This window comes from Rhinatrema bivittatum, chromosome 3 (genome assembly GCF_901001135.1).
Source record: "Rhinatrema bivittatum chromosome 3, aRhiBiv1.1, whole genome shotgun sequence".
Classification (NCBI taxonomy): Eukaryota; Metazoa; Chordata; class Amphibia; order Gymnophiona; family Rhinatrematidae; genus Rhinatrema; species Rhinatrema bivittatum.
In genome coordinates this window covers 178111254-178133043 of record NC_042617.1, presented here as the reverse complement: position 1 = coordinate 178133043, position 21790 = coordinate 178111254, and the positions used below count along the sequence as shown (strand labels likewise).

At 43.7% G+C, this 21790-nt stretch overlaps 1 protein-coding gene across 4 annotated transcripts in view; it reads right to left on the bottom strand.

The window, feature by feature from the left end:
- Positions 1-21790, bottom strand: part of AKT3 (AKT serine/threonine kinase 3) — a 1010799-nt gene that overhangs the window by 366153 nt on the left and 622856 nt on the right. For all 4 annotated transcript variants that reach the window (XM_029593967.1, XM_029593963.1, XM_029593964.1 and 1 more), the window contains one exon: positions 19933-19998. In XM_029593967.1, the coding sequence (XP_029449827.1) occupies positions 19933-19998 (66 nt within the window). The remainder of the gene's footprint in view (positions 1-19932; positions 19999-21790) is intronic.

Below are 21790 nucleotides of genomic sequence, written 5' to 3'. Positions count from 1 at the left end.
GTGTGTGGGAGGGAGGTAGGGGGTGGGGAAGAGTGAGGGGAGAGGGAGAATGAGGGAGAGGTGAGAGACAGGGATGTGAGTAAGTGGAAGGGGAAGGGGGAGAGGGAGAATGAGGGAGAGGTGAGAGACAGGGATGTGAGTAAGTGGAAGGGTAAGAAGTTGTGGAGCAGAGAAAAAGGGAGTGGAGGAGGGCTGAGGGGGAGGGGATGGGATGGGATTGAGAGAGGGTGGGGAGTGACTGAGGGAAGGGGAGAGAGGTGGGAGTGACTGAGGGAAGGGGAGGGAGGTGAGAGTGAGGGGAAGAAGGCAGTGGGAGACAGAGGGTGAGTAAGACTGAGTGGAGGAAAGGGGAGGAGTGAACGAGGGGAAGGGGGAGAGAGGGAGAAAAAGTGTAGAAGGGTGCTGTGTTAGAAAATGGACTGAAAACAAAATGTAATGTAGCCCGTTTTAACGGGCTTAATGGCTTGTATAAAATAAAATAAAATACACACACATTGATTAAGGTGATGTGTGTGGGTGTCTTACTGACTGCATTCTACACTTTCCTGGATTCTACTCTCTCTGCTCTTTGTGATACTCTTTCTTAAATAGCTATGTTTTTAAACTTTTCCTGAATGTTTTGATGTCTCTTTGCAGTCTGATTTCTAACGGCATGGTGTTCCATATTGTAGGTCCTGCTAGGGATAGAGCCCTTTCCCTTACTTGCATTAGTTTTGCTGTTTTGACTGAAGGAATAGTGAGCAGTACTTTGTTTGCTGATCTCAGGTTCCTGTGAGGGATATGTACGCGAAGGGCTGTGTTCAGCCATTCTGCTTTTTCGTTATGTATTAATTTATGTATGGTACATAGTGTTTTGTATTGTATTATTTGCTCAATGGGTAGCCAATGTAACTCAGCTAGGGCTTCGGTGATATGGTCTCTTTTACTTTTACCAGTCAGAATTCTAGCAGCCGTGTTTTGTAGTATCTGGAGTAGTCTTATCGTGGTGTAAGGTAAACCCAGTAGAAAGGAATTACAGTAGTCAGTGCTTGCAAAAATTAAGCATGTAACACTGATCAGAAGTTTGTTGGCGTTAGCAGTGGTTTTAGTCTTTTAAGAGTCATAAGTTTGGCGTATCCTTCCCTTACTTTTAGAGATATGTGTTGTTTCATACTTAGTTCCATATCAATTATCACTCCAAGGTTTTGTACTTTTTCAGCTAATTCTATTTTTTGGTTATTTTTGAGTGTGATTGGGTTTTGAATGATCTCTATGTTTTTATGTTCTAAATGTAGGAATTCTGTTTTCTCTATATTAATTACTAATTCCATTTGGTTTAGTAGTTGTTTGATATCTAGATACATGTTGGTTATGTTTAATGTTTTTTCAATTGTGTCATCGATGGGAAGTATTAATTGGATATCATCAGCATATATGTAATGTGAGATACCCAGACCAGCTAGCAGGTGACAGCAGCATGTATATGTTGAATAGCGTGACGGATAGGGTTGATCCCTCTGGCACTCCTGTTTGAAGGTTTATTTTTTCTGATATTACGTCTTTGATCTGTACTTGGAAGTATCTGTTATTTAGGTATGATCTGAACCAATTGATTGTTTTGTTGCTTAATCCTATTTCTTTTAATCTATCTAATAGGATGTCATGATTTACTGTATCAAATGCCGCTGACAGGTCAAGCATCACTAAAATGTCGAAACCTCTCATGATGTTGTCTGTTAGCGTGAGCAGTAGTGGTTCAGTGCTGTAGTTTTTGCGAAAGCCATGTTGTGATGGGTATAGGATATTATTGTTGTCTAAGTGTTCTGCTAATTGATTTTGTATGTTTTTTTTCTATTAGTCTGGCAATTAGTGGTAGGTTTGACACTGGTCTATAACTGCTCAGGATGAGTGAATCGCTGCTTTCTTTCTTTAAAATTGGTTTTACGATTGTCTCTTTTAGTGTGTCTGGCATGGTTCCTTCTTTTAAAGGATAAATTGATAATATTTGTTAATATCGGCGAGAGTATGTTGGCTAATTTTTTTTATTTCTAGGGTTGGTATTATGTCAAGTGCATGTGAGGCGGGGTTTATCTTTTTTAGCATAGATTCGACTTCTAGCTATGATATTTCATTGAATGTTGTCCATTGTTTAATATCTCTTTTTGCATTTTAATTTTTTGTTTAGTTATCTTTGGGATTTTTGCTTTTAGGCTCTTAATTTTGTCATTGAAAAATGTAGCTGTTTCATTACATCTATTTATTGGAAGGTTTTGTGCAGGGTCAGATTTGTCATTTGTGAGATTTTTTACTATGGTAAACAATGTTCTTGGGTTATTTGCAAATTTTTCTATTTTAGTGCTGTAATGTTTCTTTGCGCTGAGAATTACTTGTTTATAGTAGGCTAGTTGTTTTCTGTATTTAGTTAGGTTTTCATTTGTCTTATTTTTTTCCAATTCTTTTTTCCTTAGATTTCTTTTGACTGCCTTTATCTTTTCATTATGCCAGGGGCTTGTTTCCTTGGGTTCCTTGATGCTAATACATTTTATTGGGTTTATCTCATTAGCTAAATTATTGGTTGTTTGCAACCATGCTGAAGTAGCAGAGGAGCAGTCAGTGTAATCTATTTCTGTTAGTTTTTCTTCCAATTTGTCTTTCAGGGTTTCTATGTTATAAGGTGGGCGATATTTAAATTCAATGGGTTCTATTATTTTTTGTGTCACTTGTTCAGTATATTTGATAGAGGATTGTATGAGGAAATGATCTGACCAAGGTATCTGTGTGTAGTCAGTTTTAATGTGCTCTAGGTGTCTGTGGTTGATAAATGATGATAAATCAAGAGAGTGTCCTGCTTTGTGAGTGGGATTGTCAGTAGTTAGAGTAAATCCTAGTGCCATCATGATATCCATTAGTGTTTGGCAGGTGTTAGATAAGGGGTGTGCATCCATTTGTAAGTTGAAATCACCTAATACAATGGTGGGTTTTGACGTATTTAAGTGTGTAGTTAGGAATTCAATTAGAGGTGAGATGTTTAATTCTAGAAGGCTTGGGGGGCAGTATATAAGGCAAATTTGTAAGTTGGTTTCGAAAAGAGCGATTTCGTGATCCCTTAAAGGGCATCTTTGTGAGGTTTGCCTTAGAGGTCGTGTCTGCTGACTAATTTCATAGCCATAGCTGTCTTCTGGCCGCTATCACTGATGCCACTCCACTGGCCAAGATACAGTCCAGATCAGAGCCCGCGTCAGCTAAAAAGGAAGCGGCAGGCTCCATAGTTTCTCTGGAATACGCCCCTGAATCATCCACCTCTCTAGAGAGGAGCAAGCATGAGCGAGCCACCAAGGCACAACAGGAAGCAATCTGTAGAGTCACTGGTGTCACTCAAAGGCTTGCTTAAAGATGGACTCCATCCGCCTATCATGCGCATCCTTTAGGGTTGCTCCTCCCTCCACTGGGATACTTGTTCGCTTCGAAACAGCACAGATCAGCGCATCCACTTTAGGGAAATGCAGGCGTGCTGTCGCCGCCGAATCCAGTGGATATAGAGTTTCTAATGCTTGACCACTCTTAAAATTCACTTCAGCGGCGTCCCATTCCAGGTTAATTAACTCCTGGATGGCTTCCAGCACCGGAAAATAGCAAGAGGCTTTCCGTAGAGACACCAGAATGGGATTCTTCTTTGGTTCCATCATAAAGTCAGCCCCAGGAACTCCCAGTGTCTTCAGGGTCTAGGAAACCTGGGCAGGCAATTCATCTAATTTGTATTGGATTGTATTGTATTGTATTGGATTGGATTGTATTGGAGATGTGACGGCACATCTCCAATACAATCAAAGATGGATTTTTCAAGCTTCAAACACTTAAAAAACTCAAACCCCTCCTCCAACCGCACGATTTCCGAACAGTACTTCAATCAATTATTTTCTCAAAACTCGACTACTGCAACTCCCTCCTCATTGGACTACCAGAAATCCACATCAAACCCCTCCAAGTCCTACAAAATGCTGCCACCAGAATTATCACCAACCACAGAAAATCCTCCCACATCACACCCACTCTCAAAGACCTCCACTGGCTGCCCATCACACAAAGAATACAGTATAAAACCCTCACCCTTATACACAAAAAAATAAACAATAGCAAAATGGTCTGGCTAAACAACACTATCCAGCCATACACCACACAAAGGAACCTCAGATCCTCCAACACAGGTCTCCTCTCCATCCCAAATCTCAAAAATGCTCACCTCAATGCAACTCGCAAACGAGCCATTACAATAGCTGGCCCTACCCTATGGAACTCCCTCCCCACTCATCTCAGACACGAACCCTCACCACAAGTCTTCAAAAAACAGCTAAAAACATGGCTGTTCTTGAAAGCCTTCCCTCCGGATTCCCAACCCCTTCAACTGCATGTTCTTGAAAACCTGCCCACTTGACCCTTACATGCACTACCGCATATCACCCCCCCTCACAACCACCCCCTCCTTTTCCCCCCCTATTCCCACCAGAACTAATCGTAATCGTAACCAATTCAAACTGTATATATTGTATATAGGTTAGATGCTACAAATTATACTCCCATTCATTTGTATTCATATGTTACAATGTTTTTCACTTCAATAGTTTAATCAATTGTTATCTTGTTAAATGTAAAATAGGGCAGATCTCGCCCTATTCAACCTGTTACCTGGAAACCGATGTGATATCTCGATCGAATGTCGGTATACAAAAGAAATAAATAAATAAATAAATCTCTATGGAAGAAATGTAACATGGTTTGATATGGTTCCAAACCTGGTGGGATTTCCCCATTTTCCAAGGAATCTGGATCCCCTTCCTCGTCCATACTATCTGGGTCCCTGCCAGGGATACCCTTGGTGAATTGAGGCCTGCCAACAGGGCTGGGAGAGGGAGGCCCTATGCGTGCCGTCTGTGGCAGACCCACGGCACGGCCCCCTTACCTTTCCACAGTGAATCCAGCTCCTGCTTCCTCCTTGCTGGTGGCAGAGGGCCATCAGCTTCGTCCTCGGGCCTCCCCCGATGCCTCCAGCCCAGCTGCAGTTCCTGGCGTACTCCAGCCACCATGTCCACGGCTTCTCATCGGGTCTCTCCGTGTGGCCCACAGAGAGACACTGCTACTCGGCGCTGCGCCCCTCCCTAGGCACATGCGCATCACCAAGGTTTAATTTGGGACCGTGGCGGAACCTAGTCACAGCCCTGGATGATGAGGTCAACAATGCTTCAGTATTTAAGCGCAGGCTCCGCACCCTAGCGTTGCCTTTGCAATAGGTCTTCTCGCTGGTCGAGTACTCTTTGCCTCCAAGAGATTCGTCTTACTCCTGCGTTCCTATTCCTCGTTGGATCCTGGCTCCTGTCTTCTTGTTCCTGCCTTGCTTCATACCTCGGATTGCCTACACTTTGCTTCGCCTGAACACGCCATAGACTCTCTCCAAGCCTGGATATCTGCTTTGCCTAACCATGCCATTGACCCTCTCCAAGCCCGGACCTCTGCTTCACCTGACTACGCTGTTGCCTATCTCCAGACCCAGACCTCTGCATTGCCTGGTTACGCTTGACTTTCTCTGTGATCAGACCTCAGTCTTGCTTGCCACTGCCTCCGGATTGCAGCCAGCCCTGACTTGAGTCTGTTCCTTGACACCTCTCCAGCTTACTCCCTGGACTTGGTCTATTCAGGCTTCGGCCTGCTCTTGCTCGGGTGCCCTCAGTCTGCCTCTGTTCCTTTGGCGCCCGAGTCTCCAGGACACTACCTTGTCCAGTGTAAGACTGTGCCATCTTTCACCTGCTGTCTTTTGGCTGAACCCGATCTCTACTTCAGCTACATACAGATGCCCACCTAAGTCCAGCCGGCTCCAGCACCCAAAGGCTCAACCTGCAGGGAATGAGGTATTGGTGAAGCTCCAGCTGGCCTCTGTCCATCAGCCCACTCTGCCTGCCGACGGTGGGGACCCGTAAGTCCCTACCTACGGGTTGCGTCAACCCCACCTCTGCCCAAGGGTCCACCTCCAGCGCAACAGGTTGCAAAGGCCATGGACTCTGTGGAGCTGCGTGCCCTCCAGGCCATTCCTGGCCTGGCATCCAAGGTACAAGAACAGCAGCAGTTTCTTGAGGCACTGGCTTCCTCCACCAGCAATCCAGTTCCAATACCAGCTCCTACTCATCCACAGCCATCATCGTCGATGCCTCGACCCCTGCTTGCCCTACCAGTGCCCCCATGCTTCAATGGTGACTCCAAGCTCTGCTGAGTGTTTATCAACCAATGCTACATACAATTCGCTCTGCAGCCTTCCGTCTTCCAGGACGAATTAACCAAGGTCACCTTTATCCTGACTTGTCTTGAAGGGAAGGTGATGGCCTGGGCTTCGCCCTTATGGGAACGATCGGACTCCCTCCTAAAGAGAGTTGTCTCACTTCATGGCTGTGTTTCGACGGACCTTTGTTGATCCTGAGCGACAGGCTGTGGCAAGCTCCAGCTTGTTACATCTTCGTCAAGATCAAAGAAGTCTTTTCGACTATACCATTGAGTTTCGGACTTTGGCTTCTGAGCTCGCTTGGCAGGAAGACTGCCTATGAGCTAGCTATTTGGATGGATTCCCATTGCAGCTGAAGGATGAGTTGGCTACAAGGGAGTTCCCTTCCTCCCTTGAGGACCTTATAGACTTGACAGGCCGAATTGATCATAGTCTCCAAGAGTGTCACCGGGAGAGTCGGATGCCCAAGAAGCCCTCTCGGGTTCGATCCCGTTCGCCACCAGCCCTGCCTCGGGTAGGGTCTCCATTGTGGCTAAGACGGAAGAGCCCATGCAGTTGGGCTGTGGGCAGCTGACCCCGGAAGAGCGCCTCTGGTGGAGACAAACCAGTCTGTGTCTGTATTGAGGAGCACCTGGCCACCATCTACAGCTTGCCCTGTCCATCCGGGAAACTTCCCGGCCTAAGTTCAGTAGGGGTCCTGAACTTGGGTGCAACCTCTCCAGCCCCTCAACTGTCTGTACCGATCACCCTGATCTGGGACTCTTGGTCCTTCCCAGTTCTTGCTCTGGTGGATTCCGGTGCAGGTCATTTTATCCTTAAGGATCTAGTTCAACTCCTGGGTATAAAAACCCGTCCTCTGGAGATCTCCTTGTGCATAGCTTCTATCTATAGGGAACCATTATCTGGTCGAATATTTCTCACTACTGAGCCAGTTCAAGTATGCACCAGCGCCCTCCAGACAGAAGAACATGAGCTGTTAGATTTGGAAAAATCCATCCATCCAGTGGTCTTAGGACTACCTTGGCTCCAATGTCACTCTCCCCAATTTGACTGGAGTTCACTGCAACAGGTGGAGTGGAACCCTGCCTGTCACCAGTCCTGTCTACAGAAAGTGGTACCACCATCTGTGGTTCCTCTGGCTGCCACTTCTTCAAGTATACCCTCTCCTTATGCAGATTTAGAAGATGTATTTTCCAAGCAAAAAGCAGAACTTCTCCCACCTCTTTGGAGGTTCAACTGTCCCATAGACCTCTTACCTGGGACCGCGCCTCACCGAGGACGCACTTATCCTCTGTCTCTCCCAGAGACAAAAGCCATGACAGAGTACATTCAAGAAACTCTTGTGAAGGGATTCATCCGCCTTTCTACCTCTCCTGCTGGGGCAGGATTCTTTTTTGTGACTAAGAAGGATTGGTCGCTCAGGCCAGGTATTGACTACCACGGCCTAAACTCCATCATCCATAAAGACAAGTACCCTCTGCTGCTGATCTCGGAACTATTTGATTGCTTGCATGGAGCATCTATATTCACTAAATTTGATTTACGCGGAGCGTATAACTTGGTACGGTTCCATCCCGACGACATTTAGAAAACTGCTTTTAACACCCGAGATGGTCATTACGAATACCTGGTCATGCCCCCTGGTCTCTGTAATGTGCCTGCAGTTTTCCAATGAATGATGAACGAAATTTTCAGAGATTTGCTGTATATCAAGGTTGTGGCGTACATGGACGATATCCTTGTCTTTTCTAAGGATCTGGCCACATACCGCACTGATGTCCGTACCATCCTCCAATGCCTTCACGAGAATCACTTAATCGCAAAGTTGGATAAGTGTTTATTCGAGAAATCCAGTCTGCCTTTCCTCGGATACATTATTTCCCAACGAGGATTCTCTATCGACCCTGCTAAGCTGAAAGGAATCTGGGATTGGCCGCAAACCATGGGTCTTAAGGCTCTCCAGTGCTTCCTGGGATTCTCAAGCTATTATTGCTATTTTATTCCACACTATTTCACTTTGGCTGTCCCTCTGACTGCATTGACTTGCAAGGGTCAAGACACTTGAAATTGGACACTTAAAGCCATCACAGCCTTCCACTGCCTTAAAGAAGCTTTCCAAGCTGAGTCCTGTCTTCATCATTCAGACCTGAACCGCCCATTTCAAGTTGAAGTGGACACCTCCGCAATTGGGGCTGGGGCAGTCCTGAGTCACCACACCGCTTCCGGATCTACAGTCCCATGTTCGTTTTTCTCTCGCAAGTTCTCATCTGCGGAACAGAACTATATTATCGGAGATTGCAAGTTACTTGCCATTAAATTGGCCCTTGAAGAATGGCGCCCATGGTTAGAGGGCACTCAATACAAATTCATCGTATTCACTGACCATAAGAACCTGGAACATTTGAGCCATGCCCAGCGTCTCAACACCCGACAGGCCCGATGGGCCTTATTCTTTTCTAGGTTCAACTTTGAGCTTCGTTACCATACAACTGAGAAAAACCTCCAGGCAGATGCCCTATCACGCTCCTTCGAGCCTGAAGATACTCCAGAAGAACCCGGTCATATAATAGACCCAGCTTGTATTTGCCTATCTGCCACACATCCAGTCCCTACTGAGAAGACTGTTGTGCCCCGATGACTCCGAGAAAGAGTCCTTCGGTGGGCACATGATTCTAAGTTTGCTGGTCACCCAGGGTGAGCACGAACCTTGGCGCTGCTCCAGCGGTTTTCTGGGGGACCACTATGGTCTCTGACGCTAAAGAGAATGGTTAATAAAACGGAAAATGTCATATTGCCTCTGTATTGCTCCATAGTAAGACTGCACCTGGAATACGGTGTACAATTCTGATCGCCGCATCTCAAAAAAGATATAGTTGCGATGGAGAAGGTACAGAGAAGTACAACCAAAATGATAAAGGGGATGGAATAGCTCCCCTTTGAGGAAAGGCTGAAGAGGTTAGGGCTGTTCAGTTTGGAGAAGAGACAGCTAAGAGGAGATATGATAGAGGTCTTTAAGATCATGAGAGGTCTTGAAAGAGTAGATGTAAAACAGCTATTTACACTTTCGGATAATAAAAGGACTAGGGGGGCATTCCATGAAGTTAGCAAGTAGCACATTTAAGACTAATCGGAGAAAATTATTTTTCACTCAACGCACAATTAAGCTCTGGAATTTGTTGCCAGAGGATGTGGTTAGTGCAGTTAGTGTAGCTGGGTTCAAAAAAAGTTTGCAGCCAGCCCTGACTCAAGCCTGTTCCTTGACGCCTCTCCAGCTTACTCCCTGGACTTGGTCTATTCAGGCTTCGGCCTGCTCTTGCTCAGGTGCCCTCAGTCTGCCTCTGTTCCTCTGGCGCCCGAGTCTCTAGGACACTACCTTGTCCAGTGTAAGACTGTGCCATCTCTCACCTGCTGTCTCTGGGCTGAACCCAATCTCTACTTCAACTACATACAGAGGCCCACCTAAGTCCAGCCGGCCCCGGCACCCAAAGGCTCAACCTGAGGGGAATGAGGGCTGGTATTGGTGAAGGTCCAGCTGGCCTCTGTCCATCAGCCCACTCCGCCTGCCGATGGTGGGAACCCGTAGATCCCTACCTATGGGTTGCGACAACCCCACCTCGGCCCAAGGGTCCACCTCTGGCGCAACACCATCGGGCCAAGGGCAAGTGAAACAGACTGCGCCTGTAGAAAGGCTTGAAGACCTTGAAGAAATTCCACCCAAGTGAAGGCTGCCGGGCCCATGCCTAGCCCAGGAGGTACTGGGTTAGGTGCCGCTGGATTTCCCTCTTCCATGGAAGACCCAGCTCCGGGATTACTCAGATCCGGGGAGGTCCAGGCTTAGTAAAGTCTGGGGAGCCCATCTCTCCCTGGGCCTCCTCACAGTGCTGACATAAGTAAAAATCAGGGTCAGACTGTGCATTTCTAATATGACAGGCAGCACAGAGAGAATGGTGCTTATGTTTCTTTCCTGCCGGAGCCATTAGGGATGGTAACAGAGTGTTCAGCCGGCTTGTGCTTAAAATTTTGTGTGCACAGATTTTGGGCACCTAGGTGAATCACGGCGGGATGCGTGCATACCCCTTGCGCTTGGTTTTACCTCAATTCTGTGTTTAGAGGAACCACGCGATGATGTGCATGCACGTATACACGTGATGTGGTGTGTGGAGTTACACTCACAGTGTGTGCGCGCAGAGCCGGCATGCACGACACATACTGACGCAAGATTGCGCTGCCGCAGGTTACCACATGGTGTGCCCACCAGTGGGCCGCTCAGAAGCCCTGTTCCCCTTACCCCAACGGGATCCGAAATGACGTCAGTACGGCGGGCTGAGCACAGAGACCGGAGGAAGTCTTACCGAAACCCATCCAATGTCTTTGAATCAGATGGAATTGTCTCTTTTTTTTTTTTAACTTACCTGGGCTCAGAGTTTACCAGCTGAGTACAGAGACAGACTCCGGCTGCGGGGGGGAGAGGGTTATGATCATCACCGCCTCGCTCAACTTCCTGCACCCGCTGCCTTTCAGCTGCTTCAGCAGCAAAGTCCATGCCGGGAACTGGCTACTGGACCAAGGCATACCTCTGAGGGATTTCGGAAATCACCTCAGGAATTCTCAATTGGGGAGGAACCTTTAGGTATCATCGCAGGAGAGCGGGGCTCAATCTTTCTCCAATTTAAAAATAGAATTTCTTCTTCTAAAGGGTTCAGTGATCCCAATAGGGAAAGCACGGTCACATCTGCTAGGAGATGGAGAGATACTGAAAGGCTGAGGTCACTGCAGGTTTCTTCTAAGGTGATGTCAGCTTTGAAACCTGACTCAGTCTCAGTCTGCTAGGAGGGGAGTATGTAACCCACTGGTCCTGAGTCCATCTGGCTACATGCTAGGAAATCATGTGTTCCACTAAAGTTAGGTCTAAAATAGCTCCCCCTATCCTCGTCGGTCCCTGTACCAGCTGCTCTATGAAGTAGTCATTTATTTCATCTAGAAACTTTACCCTTTTAATACGTCCTGATATGACATTTACCCAGGCAATACTGGGATAATTGAAACCACCCATTATTACTGTGTTATTATTTTTGTTAGCTTCCCTAATTTCTATTATCACTTCATCTCTGTTCATTCCAGCCACATGGATGGTAGTCCTGTTATTCTATTCCCCTTCTCACATGGAATTTCTATCCACATGTACTAATTCCAAAGCATATCTCTTCTGAATTATTTCCAAGACCCATTGGTCCGAGGTTACCTGGATCTACTCTTTGTAAAATTGTTGAAGTGGACTGCCTATCAGCTGTACTAAAAGTTAATTTGCCAATCTTCATTTGAATGAGGGTATTGTTTTTAAAGAACTTGCTGTTTCGGCTTTTGTCTTTCTTGCTCCAAAGGCCTGTGTTCTTCCTCTAAATCTCGTGGCCTGTGTGACAAATTGTTTCCCTGTTATGTTCTGATGTAATGTGATTGTCCTCACACTCTGTATCACCTAAAAATTAGTCTATGTCTGTCTGGTAGTCTTTGGTGTTTTTGTTCACCCAAGCTTTTGACTAACTTTTCGAGTTCCTTTCTGCACAAAAGTTTTCCTCTAAAAGGAAGCTTGTATAAGTTTGTTTTTGACCGACAGTCAGTTAACACTTTGACAAAACCAAGCTAGCCTTCTAACTCCTATTGATGAAACTAGTGACTGAAGAAGATTATTCAGGCTTTCTGAAAAATAAGCTGCTGTTGATTACAGTCAAACTGATTCTTCCTTTTCTAGGAGTTGCTGCACCTAGTGAAGTTTTCTCCAGCTATGAAATGATTACAATTAGCAATTTGGTATGAAAGAATTGTTGGTGAGAACACGTTTGAATATTCTCTCTCATGTCCTATCTTGTGGATCCTTCCATAGGGATAGTAGTTTTTCTAGTTACTGCTGAGACCATAGCATCTACTCTTGACATCTGGAATAGTCGTTCTAAAACATTGTGAGGAAGTGAATATAGCTTTGAGAAGGACTTTGGTCTTCTATGTCCAGACTGTGGTGACTCCTGTGCAGTTATTTTCTATTTCAGAATGAAGAGGGAAAGCCCCTTATGTCTTGTGAACCCCTTTAATAAATAGATCCTAATCTGGGGTGTCATCCAATTTGTTGTCTCAGATTCTAAGAGATGAAATTACTTGTAAAATTAATGCTGCAATCTCATCTTTATGGAAGAGTCTAAAAACTAAATTTTCCACTCCTTCAGACCCAGCTTCCCTTTCCTCAATAGAGTCACAGCTACTCCTTCTATATATATCCTCATGGTCCATAAATAGAGACTCTTAGGTTTGAGAAAAACTTACTCTACCTGTATCAGGTGAAAGTCTCTCTTTTTTGAAATGGAAAATAATTTTATTGGGAGCTGTCCTGAAGCTTATGCCCTGTATGAACCACAGAAATGGTTCCTTCTCTAGATTTCTGCAAAGCACAAAAAATCTGGTAAAGGAATTTGAAAAACTCTGGGGAGATTTCTCCAATAGCAGGCATGTATATCTGAATCCAATGCCTGACTGACCTCATGAGTTAAAACTGGAAGGACAGCATTTTTTTTGTTTGCCTGTGCCACTGTGAAAACCATGCAGCTCATTTTCAATATGGGCAACATCCCATCATTAACAGCTGCCTTGAAATCCTCGACTACTCTCTCTTCAGCCCGGAATAAGTAAAAATCTTGTCCCAGCCTCTAAAGCCCCTGGCTGGCTCATTTGAACTGTTTTTGAAACTTGCTCTGAGTCATTTTCATTGTGGAGAGAGAGAGCCAATTGCACCCACAGCTCGTCTCCCACCACAGGAGAGATAATGTCAGCTTCACTCTGACATTGATAACTTATTAACATAAGGGGCATTTAAATTTAACACTTATTCTCTTGGGAAGAGTTAATATGCAGTCATTATAAATCAAAATTTGCTTTCATTAGCTTACCTCACCCCTCGGGGGAAAAAAACCTTTCTTTTTTTGGAGAGAAAAATGTAAATAGGAAATAGAAGGTGAGATAGTAACTGTTAAAAGATCCTCTTGTTATTCTTTTCTTTTAAATCCTTAATCTAGAGTCTCCCTTCAAGGTCTACCAAGACCCTCAATGGGACTGGGAGATAGCATCAGGGCCTAGAGACAGCTATATACATTGTAGATAAAGCTGTACTTCTTATTTCAGTTATTTGAACTCAAAAGATAAATAAAACCATTATGGAAATTCCTGTTGCACCACCTGTATGTCTTCTATCTGCTGGAAGTAGAGAATACCGGCTTTAACTGTCCCACACCACAAGTAAATAGATATGATGTCACAGAAATTGTCATGTAATCTGCTTCCATCTGCTGAGGGGGAGATAAACCCAATCATTCTGGGCTGGTATAGTAGGATGAGAAAGGAATTATGCCATATATTTGTATTTTCAATGCTCAAAAAGGGAGACTCAGCAAAACTACTGACTAGTCGGCAATGCCATGAAGAGAAAAAGCACCAAGATAGAGAGAGAGAGTGAACCTGCTGGATTAATAGTATAATGTTGAAGTGGGGGACGGAGGGACAACTATTATATACAGAGTAAAATGAACTCAAACCTGCAGACACAGTAATTAATTCTCCAACCACAGAGCTCTAATACAAATTAAAAATGTTGATGGGTTCACATTATTCAACTAAAACTGAATAAAAGCCCCACATCTTTTTGAAAAAGTAATGTCTTTGGCTGTTTCATAAAATTTCCAAAGTTGTTCAGGTTGGGAGGGCCAGCTACCACAAAGATTTTCTCAAGGAACTCAGCGTCTGATTGACCATATGGAAGTAACATCAAGACAATGGCCAAATGATCTTGGCTCTCTGTTTGGCCTATATATCTTCAAAAGAAAACTAATGAATGACAGAGCATCATTACTGAGTGCTTTATGAATTAAGATTACAATTTTGAACTTTGTCACTTAACGAGAAGCCAGTGGAGGGACTGCAATACAAGTGTATTATGATCGTTGCAGGCTGTTCCAGTCAAAATCTATATGGCAAAGTTCTGGACCATTTGAAGTGTTTTTAGCGCAAATATAAGAAGATCAAGATGAACTGTGTTACATTAGTCAACAAGACAGGTGTAATATGGTTCTAAAGTCTGACATTCAGATATGAATTTTGCACAAAACCTGCTGCCATATGTGTTTATTGCCTAATTTATTGTAGTTACTCCTTAACTTTGCTTTGCAATTAAGCAAAATGGAATTCCAGGGCAACAGTGTTCAGATCAAGTGATATCAAAGAAATCTGAAAGAAAACCATTAACTATTGGGGAGAAGAGAAAATAGTAAAAAGGAGAAAATAAATGAAAAATAATTGATGAAAAATATCCAAACAATCTACAGCATATTAGAAATCATGATACCTCTACAAATAATGAAACTTAACAGATGGGCAATCTCAAGTACAAATGTTTTCCATTATGTTTACAGTTATGTGAAATCCAGAATGAATACCACTGTGAACTTCCAATTTTTTGATTAAATTCTGTAGTGGTTTACAACTGGCAATTGCTACATTGGGAACACCATATTCAATCTGCTAGTCTAATTTTTCATTTTAAAACATTAGAAATATAATTTTTCCTAAAACAGTTGTGTAGAGTTATTTTACATTTCCATTTCATTTTTATAACACTTTAATTGTATTTAAAATGCCACATGTCAGCTCTCAAAAGTGTTGCTTCAGTTAGTTCTTCAGTTGTTGACAAGAGATGTGTTTCAACAACTTGTGGTGTTAATTTTTAACAGTTTGATCCACTTAACTCTAATTGGTCTCTTGAGAAAGATATAGAACATTCTAAATGTGGGCAATTTTCATTTTTAAGAAAACTGAAAAAAATTAAACATGAACTTTTTAAATTACAGGCCACTATTTCACTGTTTTAAGTTTCAATATCTAACAAGACAGGCATTAATATTATAAGACTGTTTAAATGTGCAAAGCAAAATCAAAGATCTCATCCTTGCTCACCAAATATAGGGCCTCATTTTCCAATATCGCAGTGGTAACGCATGAGGGGGCGTGTCCCATGCAAATAAGGCATCTTTCGTGCAGCGGGGAAACCGCGTGACGCGATGTTCTCGCCATTTGCGGAAATGGATTCGCAAATCGTGAATACATCGTGCACCGCGATAAAACAACCAATGAATCTTCGCAGTACACAAAAGTGTCCAAACAGCCTATTTCCACTCTTAGGTGCTGCAAGCAACATGATATATGAAACTGAGCAATTGTCTGGAAGGAGAGAGAGAGAGAGAGAGAGAGAGAGAGTGCGAGCGAGAGAGCCTTGCTATAGTGCCTATGCCCTCGACAAGTATTTGTATCCCTATGGGAGGGCCACCTAGTAACTCGAGGCGGGGATTAGGTATGAGCGTAGGGGGTTGGGGGCCACTTTCACATTCAACGTGAGACGTACGGAAAGAACAGTGGTCTCTAGTGAAGATTTGCTGGCCGGAGTGAGGAAACTCACTCCAAGAAGAGATTTGGCCAACATTCTTTCAACCTAGCTTGTTGTTGCCCAGGTAGAGTGTCCATCAAGCTAGGTTGAGAGAATGTTGCCCAAATCTCTTCTTGGAGTGAGTTTCCTCACTCCGACGGCCAGCCCATCTTCACTAGAGACCACTGTTCTTTCCGTACGTCTCATGTTGAATGTGAAAGTGGCCCCCAACCCCCTTCGCTCATACCTAATTCCCGCCTCGAGTTACTAGGTGGCCCACCCATAGGGATATAAATACTTGTCTAGGGCATAGGCACTATAGCAAGTCTGTCTCTCTCTCTCTCTCTCTCTCTCTCTCTCTCTCTCATAAGCTGTTCGGAATTGTCGTGGACCGCAATAAACCTTTACTGGCCCCTAGCGCACAATGTAACGCGAATGAAAGGGTTGTAGCTATGAGCCGCGCTAACACTGCGGCTGTTTCGTGGCACATGATAAATTGTTTCCTGCTTTACATATGCTCCGCCCCAACCCCGCCCCCCTGAATACCAAATTACAAATTTGCATTCGCAAATCGCGTTAACGGCTGTTAGCACGATTTGCAAATTTATCTCCCGCGGTAACTCCTTGGAAAATGACCCCCATAGTCTTTAATTGTACTAGATATATAAATTTACTTTAAAAATCCTCATAATCAACTATTCATACTGCAGTTAAGAACATGCCATACTGGGTCAGACCAAGGGTCCATCAAGCCCAGCATCCTGTTTCCAACAGTGGCCAATCCAGGCCATAAGAACATGGTAAGTACCCAAAAACTAAGTCTATTCCATTTTACTGTTGTTAGTAACATCAGTGGCTATTTTCTAAGTCAACTTAATTAATAGCAGGTAATGGATTTCTCCCTCAAGAACTTATCCAATCCTTTTTAAAACACAGCTATACTAACTGCACTAACCACATCCTCTGGCAACAAATTCCAGAGTTTAATTGTGCGTTGAGTGAAAAAGAACGTTCTCCGATTACTTTTAAATGTGCCACATGCTAACTTCATAGAGTGACCCCTAGTCTTTCTATTATCCGAAAGAATAAATAAACGATTCACAACTACCCATTCTAGACCTCTCATGATTTTAAACACCTCTACCATATCCCCCCTCAGCCGTCAAGCCTTAACCTCTTTAGTCTTTCCTCATAGGGGAGCTGTTCCATTCCCCTTATCATTTTGGTCACCCTTTCTCTGTACCTTCTCCATCGCAATTATATCTTTTTTGAGATGCGGCGACCAGAATTGTACACAGTATTCAAAGTGCGGTCTCACTATGGAGTGATACAGAGGCATTATGACATTTTCTGTTTTATTCACCATTCCCTTTCTAATAATTCCCAACATTCTGTTTGCTTTTTTGACTGCCACAGCACACTGAACCGACTATTTCAATGTGTTATCCACTATGACACCTAGATCTCTTCTGAATCATTACCCATGAAAACCTTCCCCAGTACGGGTACCTCCCCAACATCTTCTTCAGTAAACACCGAAGCAAAGAAATCATTTAATCTTTCCGCGATGGCTTTATCTTCTCTAAGTGCCCCTTTAACCCCTCGTTCATCTAACGGTCCAACTGACTCCCTCACAGGCTTTCTGCTTCGGATATATTTTTTTAAAGTTTTTACTGTGAGTTTTTGCCTCTACGGCCAACTTCTTTTCAAATTCTCTCTTAGCCTGTATTATCATGTCTTACATTTAACTTGCCAGAGCTTTTGCATTATCCTATTTTCTTCTGTTGGATCCTTCTTCCAATTATTGAATGAAGATCTTTTGGCTAAAATAGCTTCTTTCACCTCCCCTTTTAACCATGCCGGAAATCGTTTTGCCTTCTTTCCACCTTTTTTAATGTGTGGAATACATCTGGACTGTGCTTCTAGGATGGTATTTTTTAACAAAGACCACGCCTCTTGCACATTTTTTACCTTTGTAGCTGCTCCTTTCAGTTTTTTTCTAACAATTTTTCTCATTTTATCAAAGTTTCCCTTTTGATAGTTTAGCATGAGAGCCGTGGATTTTCATACTGTCCCCCTTCCAGTCTTTAATTCAAATTTGATCATATTATGATCGCTATTGCCAAGCGACCCCATCACCGTTACCTCTCACTAAATCCTGTGCTCCACTGAGAATTAGATCTAAAATTGCTCCCTCTTGTCGGTTCCTGAACCAATTGCTCCATAAAAATGTCATTTATTCCATCCAGGAATTTTATATCTCTAGCAAGTACCGATGATACATTTACCCAGTCAATATTGGGGTAATTGAAGTCTCCCATTATTACTGCACTACCAATTTGGTTAGCTTCCCTAATTTCTCTTAGCATTTCACTGTCAGTCTCACCAACTTGACCAGGTGGACGGTAGTATACTCCTATCACTATAGTCTTCCCCGACACACAAAGGATTTCTACCCATAAAGATTCAATTGTGCATTTAGTCTCATGCAGGATGTTAATCTTGTTGGACTCTATGCCATCCCAGACATAAAACGCCACACCGCCTCCCGGGTGCTCCTCTCTGTCATTGCAATATAATTTGTACCCCGGTATAGCACTGTCCCATTGGTTGTCCTCCTTCCAACCATGTCTCTGAGATGCCAATTAAGTCTATGTCACCATTCACTGCTATACATTCTAATTCTCCCATCTTACTTCTTAGACTTCTGGCATTAGCATACAAACATTTCAAAGGTTTTTTTTTTGTTTGTATTTTCATTCTGCTTTTTAATTGATAGGGATAAGTTAGAATTTTTTAGCTCAGGTGAGTTTTTAGATACAGGCACTTGGACTACTTTTTTTTATTATTGGAACCTCACTGTCGGGATGCTCTAATTATAATGCATCATTAGTATCCTTTGAAGATACCTCTCTCTGAACCATGCGCTCCTGAGCGACTGTCGGCTTTCCCCTTTGTTCTAGTTTAAAAGCTGCTCTATCTCCTTTTTAAAGGTTAGCGCCAGCAGTCTGGTTCCACCCTGGTTAAGGTGGAGCCCATCCCTTCGGAAGAGACTCCCCCTTCTCCAAAAGGTTCCCCAGTTCCTAACAAAATTGAATCCCTCTTCCTTGCACCATCGTCTCATCCACGCATTGAGACTCCAGAGCTCTGCCTGCCTCTGGGGACCTGCGCGTGGAACAGGGAGCATTTCAGAGAATGTTACCCTGGAGGTTCTGGATTTAAGCTTTCTACCTAAGAGCCTAAATTTGGCTTCCAGAACCTCCCTCCCACATTTTCCTATGTTGTTGGTGCCCACATGTACCATGACAGTCTAACTTCAGTTAGTCAGCCAGAGTGACTCACTGCTCTCTTGATTAACAAATGTTGGTACCTAATCAAACCAAATCACACTACTTCAACACCTTTCCAAGGTGAGTAACTGAACTGAACTTTTCAACCTTTTAACTTAGGTATACACTGCTCCTAGCTTATTTCTAGCTTCTGGCTACTTTTTTGGGGTTTTTGTTTTTTGTTTTTAATATACAAATACTCTAACTTCTGCTTACTAGTTGCCTTACAGACTATTAAAAGTAAACACACTAACTACTGCTTACTAGCTGCTTTACTGACTGATTATTTGAAAATACAGTCTAACTTCTGTTTATTCACTGCCTTACTGACTATTAAAAGCACAAACACACTAAATAATATTCCCAAATAGTTAACTTTGCCCCAATATTTTTAAAAAAGGGAATGTCCCAAGTAAAAACTTACTGATTCCTTTCAGCCACCAGCAAGGTGATCCTCTCCTCATAGTGCTCCCACTGGATTGTGGGTTACTGAGCTCTTCCCTTGCAATATATAATGTGCTTCTAAGGTAAATTAGTGTAAAAAAATCCCTTTGGAGATTTACACTACAGTTAGTTGTGCTGAGTGACTCACTGCTGTTCTGATTAACGAATAATGGTACCTAATCAAATCAAACACACAACCTTAACACTTCAGTTAGTCAGCCAGGGTGACTCACTGATGTCTTGATTAACAAATGTTTTGATTGTGAAAATTAATTTAACATTTGACAATTACATTTTAAAGACAATACAGAAATAGTTAAGACTCTTACCAATATCTATCAATGGGTAATTCATCATTTTTTGGTTAAACAAATGTATGACCATAAATACATTGAACTGAATTGCAGTAGATTCACAAGTATAAAGCACTATTAAGTTCTGGGCCTATAAGTACTTACCGTTAGAAAAGGATGTCTAGTATTTTTTAAAACCCTGCTTTCTGTAAGCGTGTGCGCCACTTCATCCTAAGGAATAAAAAAAAATTCTATTAGCATCTGGTCTTAAGATATTTTTATTATCAATTTGCATACTTCAGACCATTTGTAGATAAGGTACATGTTTTGCTATGCAGAAAGCTTCTGTCATGGTTATAAAGAAGTTGCACTGAGAAAATCTCATCTTATTATTTATCCACAAGTAACACTAGTATCAAATAGTAGGGATGTGAATCGTTTTTGAACGATTAAAATTATCTTCAGATAATTTTAAAATCGTCCAAAATCGTTAGAGTGCACGACACAATACAAATGCCCCGATTTATCATCAGGGGCATTTGTATTGTATCGTTAAACAGGGCGCGGGAAAACCGGAACACCAAAAAAAACCCTAAAACCCACCCCGAACCTTTAAAACAAATCCCCCCCCAAAATGGTTTAAATTACCTGGGGTCCAGTGGGGGGGGTCCCGATGCGATCTCCAGCTCTCTGGCCACAGCTGCGTTGAGAAATGGCGCCGGTGGCCCTTTGCCCTTATGTGACAGGGCAAAGGTAGCGCCGGCGCCATGTTGGTTCCTGGCTCCCGACGTCACGCGTGCAGGAGATCGCCCCCGGACCCCCGCCGGACCCCCAGGGACTTTTGGCCAGCTTGGGGGGGCCTCCTGACCCCCACAAGACTTGCCAAAAGTCCAGTGGGGGTCCGGGAGCGACCTCCTGCACGTGGGCCGTATTGCCAATCTTCAAAATGGCGCCGGCGCTACCTTTGCCCTCACTATGTCATACGGGCGACGGTCGCTCGTATGACATAGTGAGGGCAAAGGTAGCGCCGGCGCCATTTTGAAGATTGGCAATACGGCCCGCGTGCAGGAGGTCGCTCCCGGACCCCCGCTGGACTTTTGGCAAGTCTTGTGGGGGTCAAGAGGCCCCCCCAAGCTGGCCAAAAGTCCCTGGGGGTCCGGCGGGGGTCCGGGGGCGATCTCCTGCACGCGTGACGTCGGGAGCCAGGAACCCAAATGGCGCCGGCGCTACCTTTGCCCTGTCACATAAGGGCAAAGGGCCACCGGCGCCATTTCTCTTAACGCAGTCGTGGCCAGAGAGAGGGAGATCACGCCGGGACCCCCCCAATGGACCCCAGGTAATTTAAAACATTTTGGGGGGGTTCGGGAGGGTGGGGGATTTGTTTTAAAGGTTCGGGGTGGGTTTTAGGGTTTTTTTGGTGTGCCGGTTTTCCCGCCCTCCCCCGATTTATGATTTTTAACGATTTAAAAAACAAAACAAAACATGATGATAAGATTTCCCTCCCCCCCAGCCAAAATCGATCGTTAAGACGATCGATCACACGATTCACACCCCTATCAAATAGCTCCTCTTAATCCCGCATTAATATTTTGTTGGTATTGTCTGTTAAAAAACACATAGCAAACATATTTCTTTGTTATGCACCAATATTATTTTTGCTACAAAACCCAACAAATATCAAATCTCTTCCCTCGCTGTATCTCTGAGAATTCTCCCACCTAGTCATATTTTCCTGTTTTTTTTCTTACTGACCTACCTCCTTGTTTGTTCCTAGCAAAGTTTAACAAAGCAGGGTAGTCCTAGTTATTTTCTGTTTTAAGTCTAACACTCAATTCGAAATATTTTTTAACTCGACAAATATACAATATTTTTTGCAGTTGTAATGTTAATTTAATGAGGACATGCATTGTGTTAAAATAGACAAAAAAAGAGCCAGCCTGGTGGTTCATTGACAGTTCTGCACTGAAAGGTCCTTGGTTCAATCTCTGAGTTGGGTCTTCTGTTCTCTAGGTTTGCTGGGGTA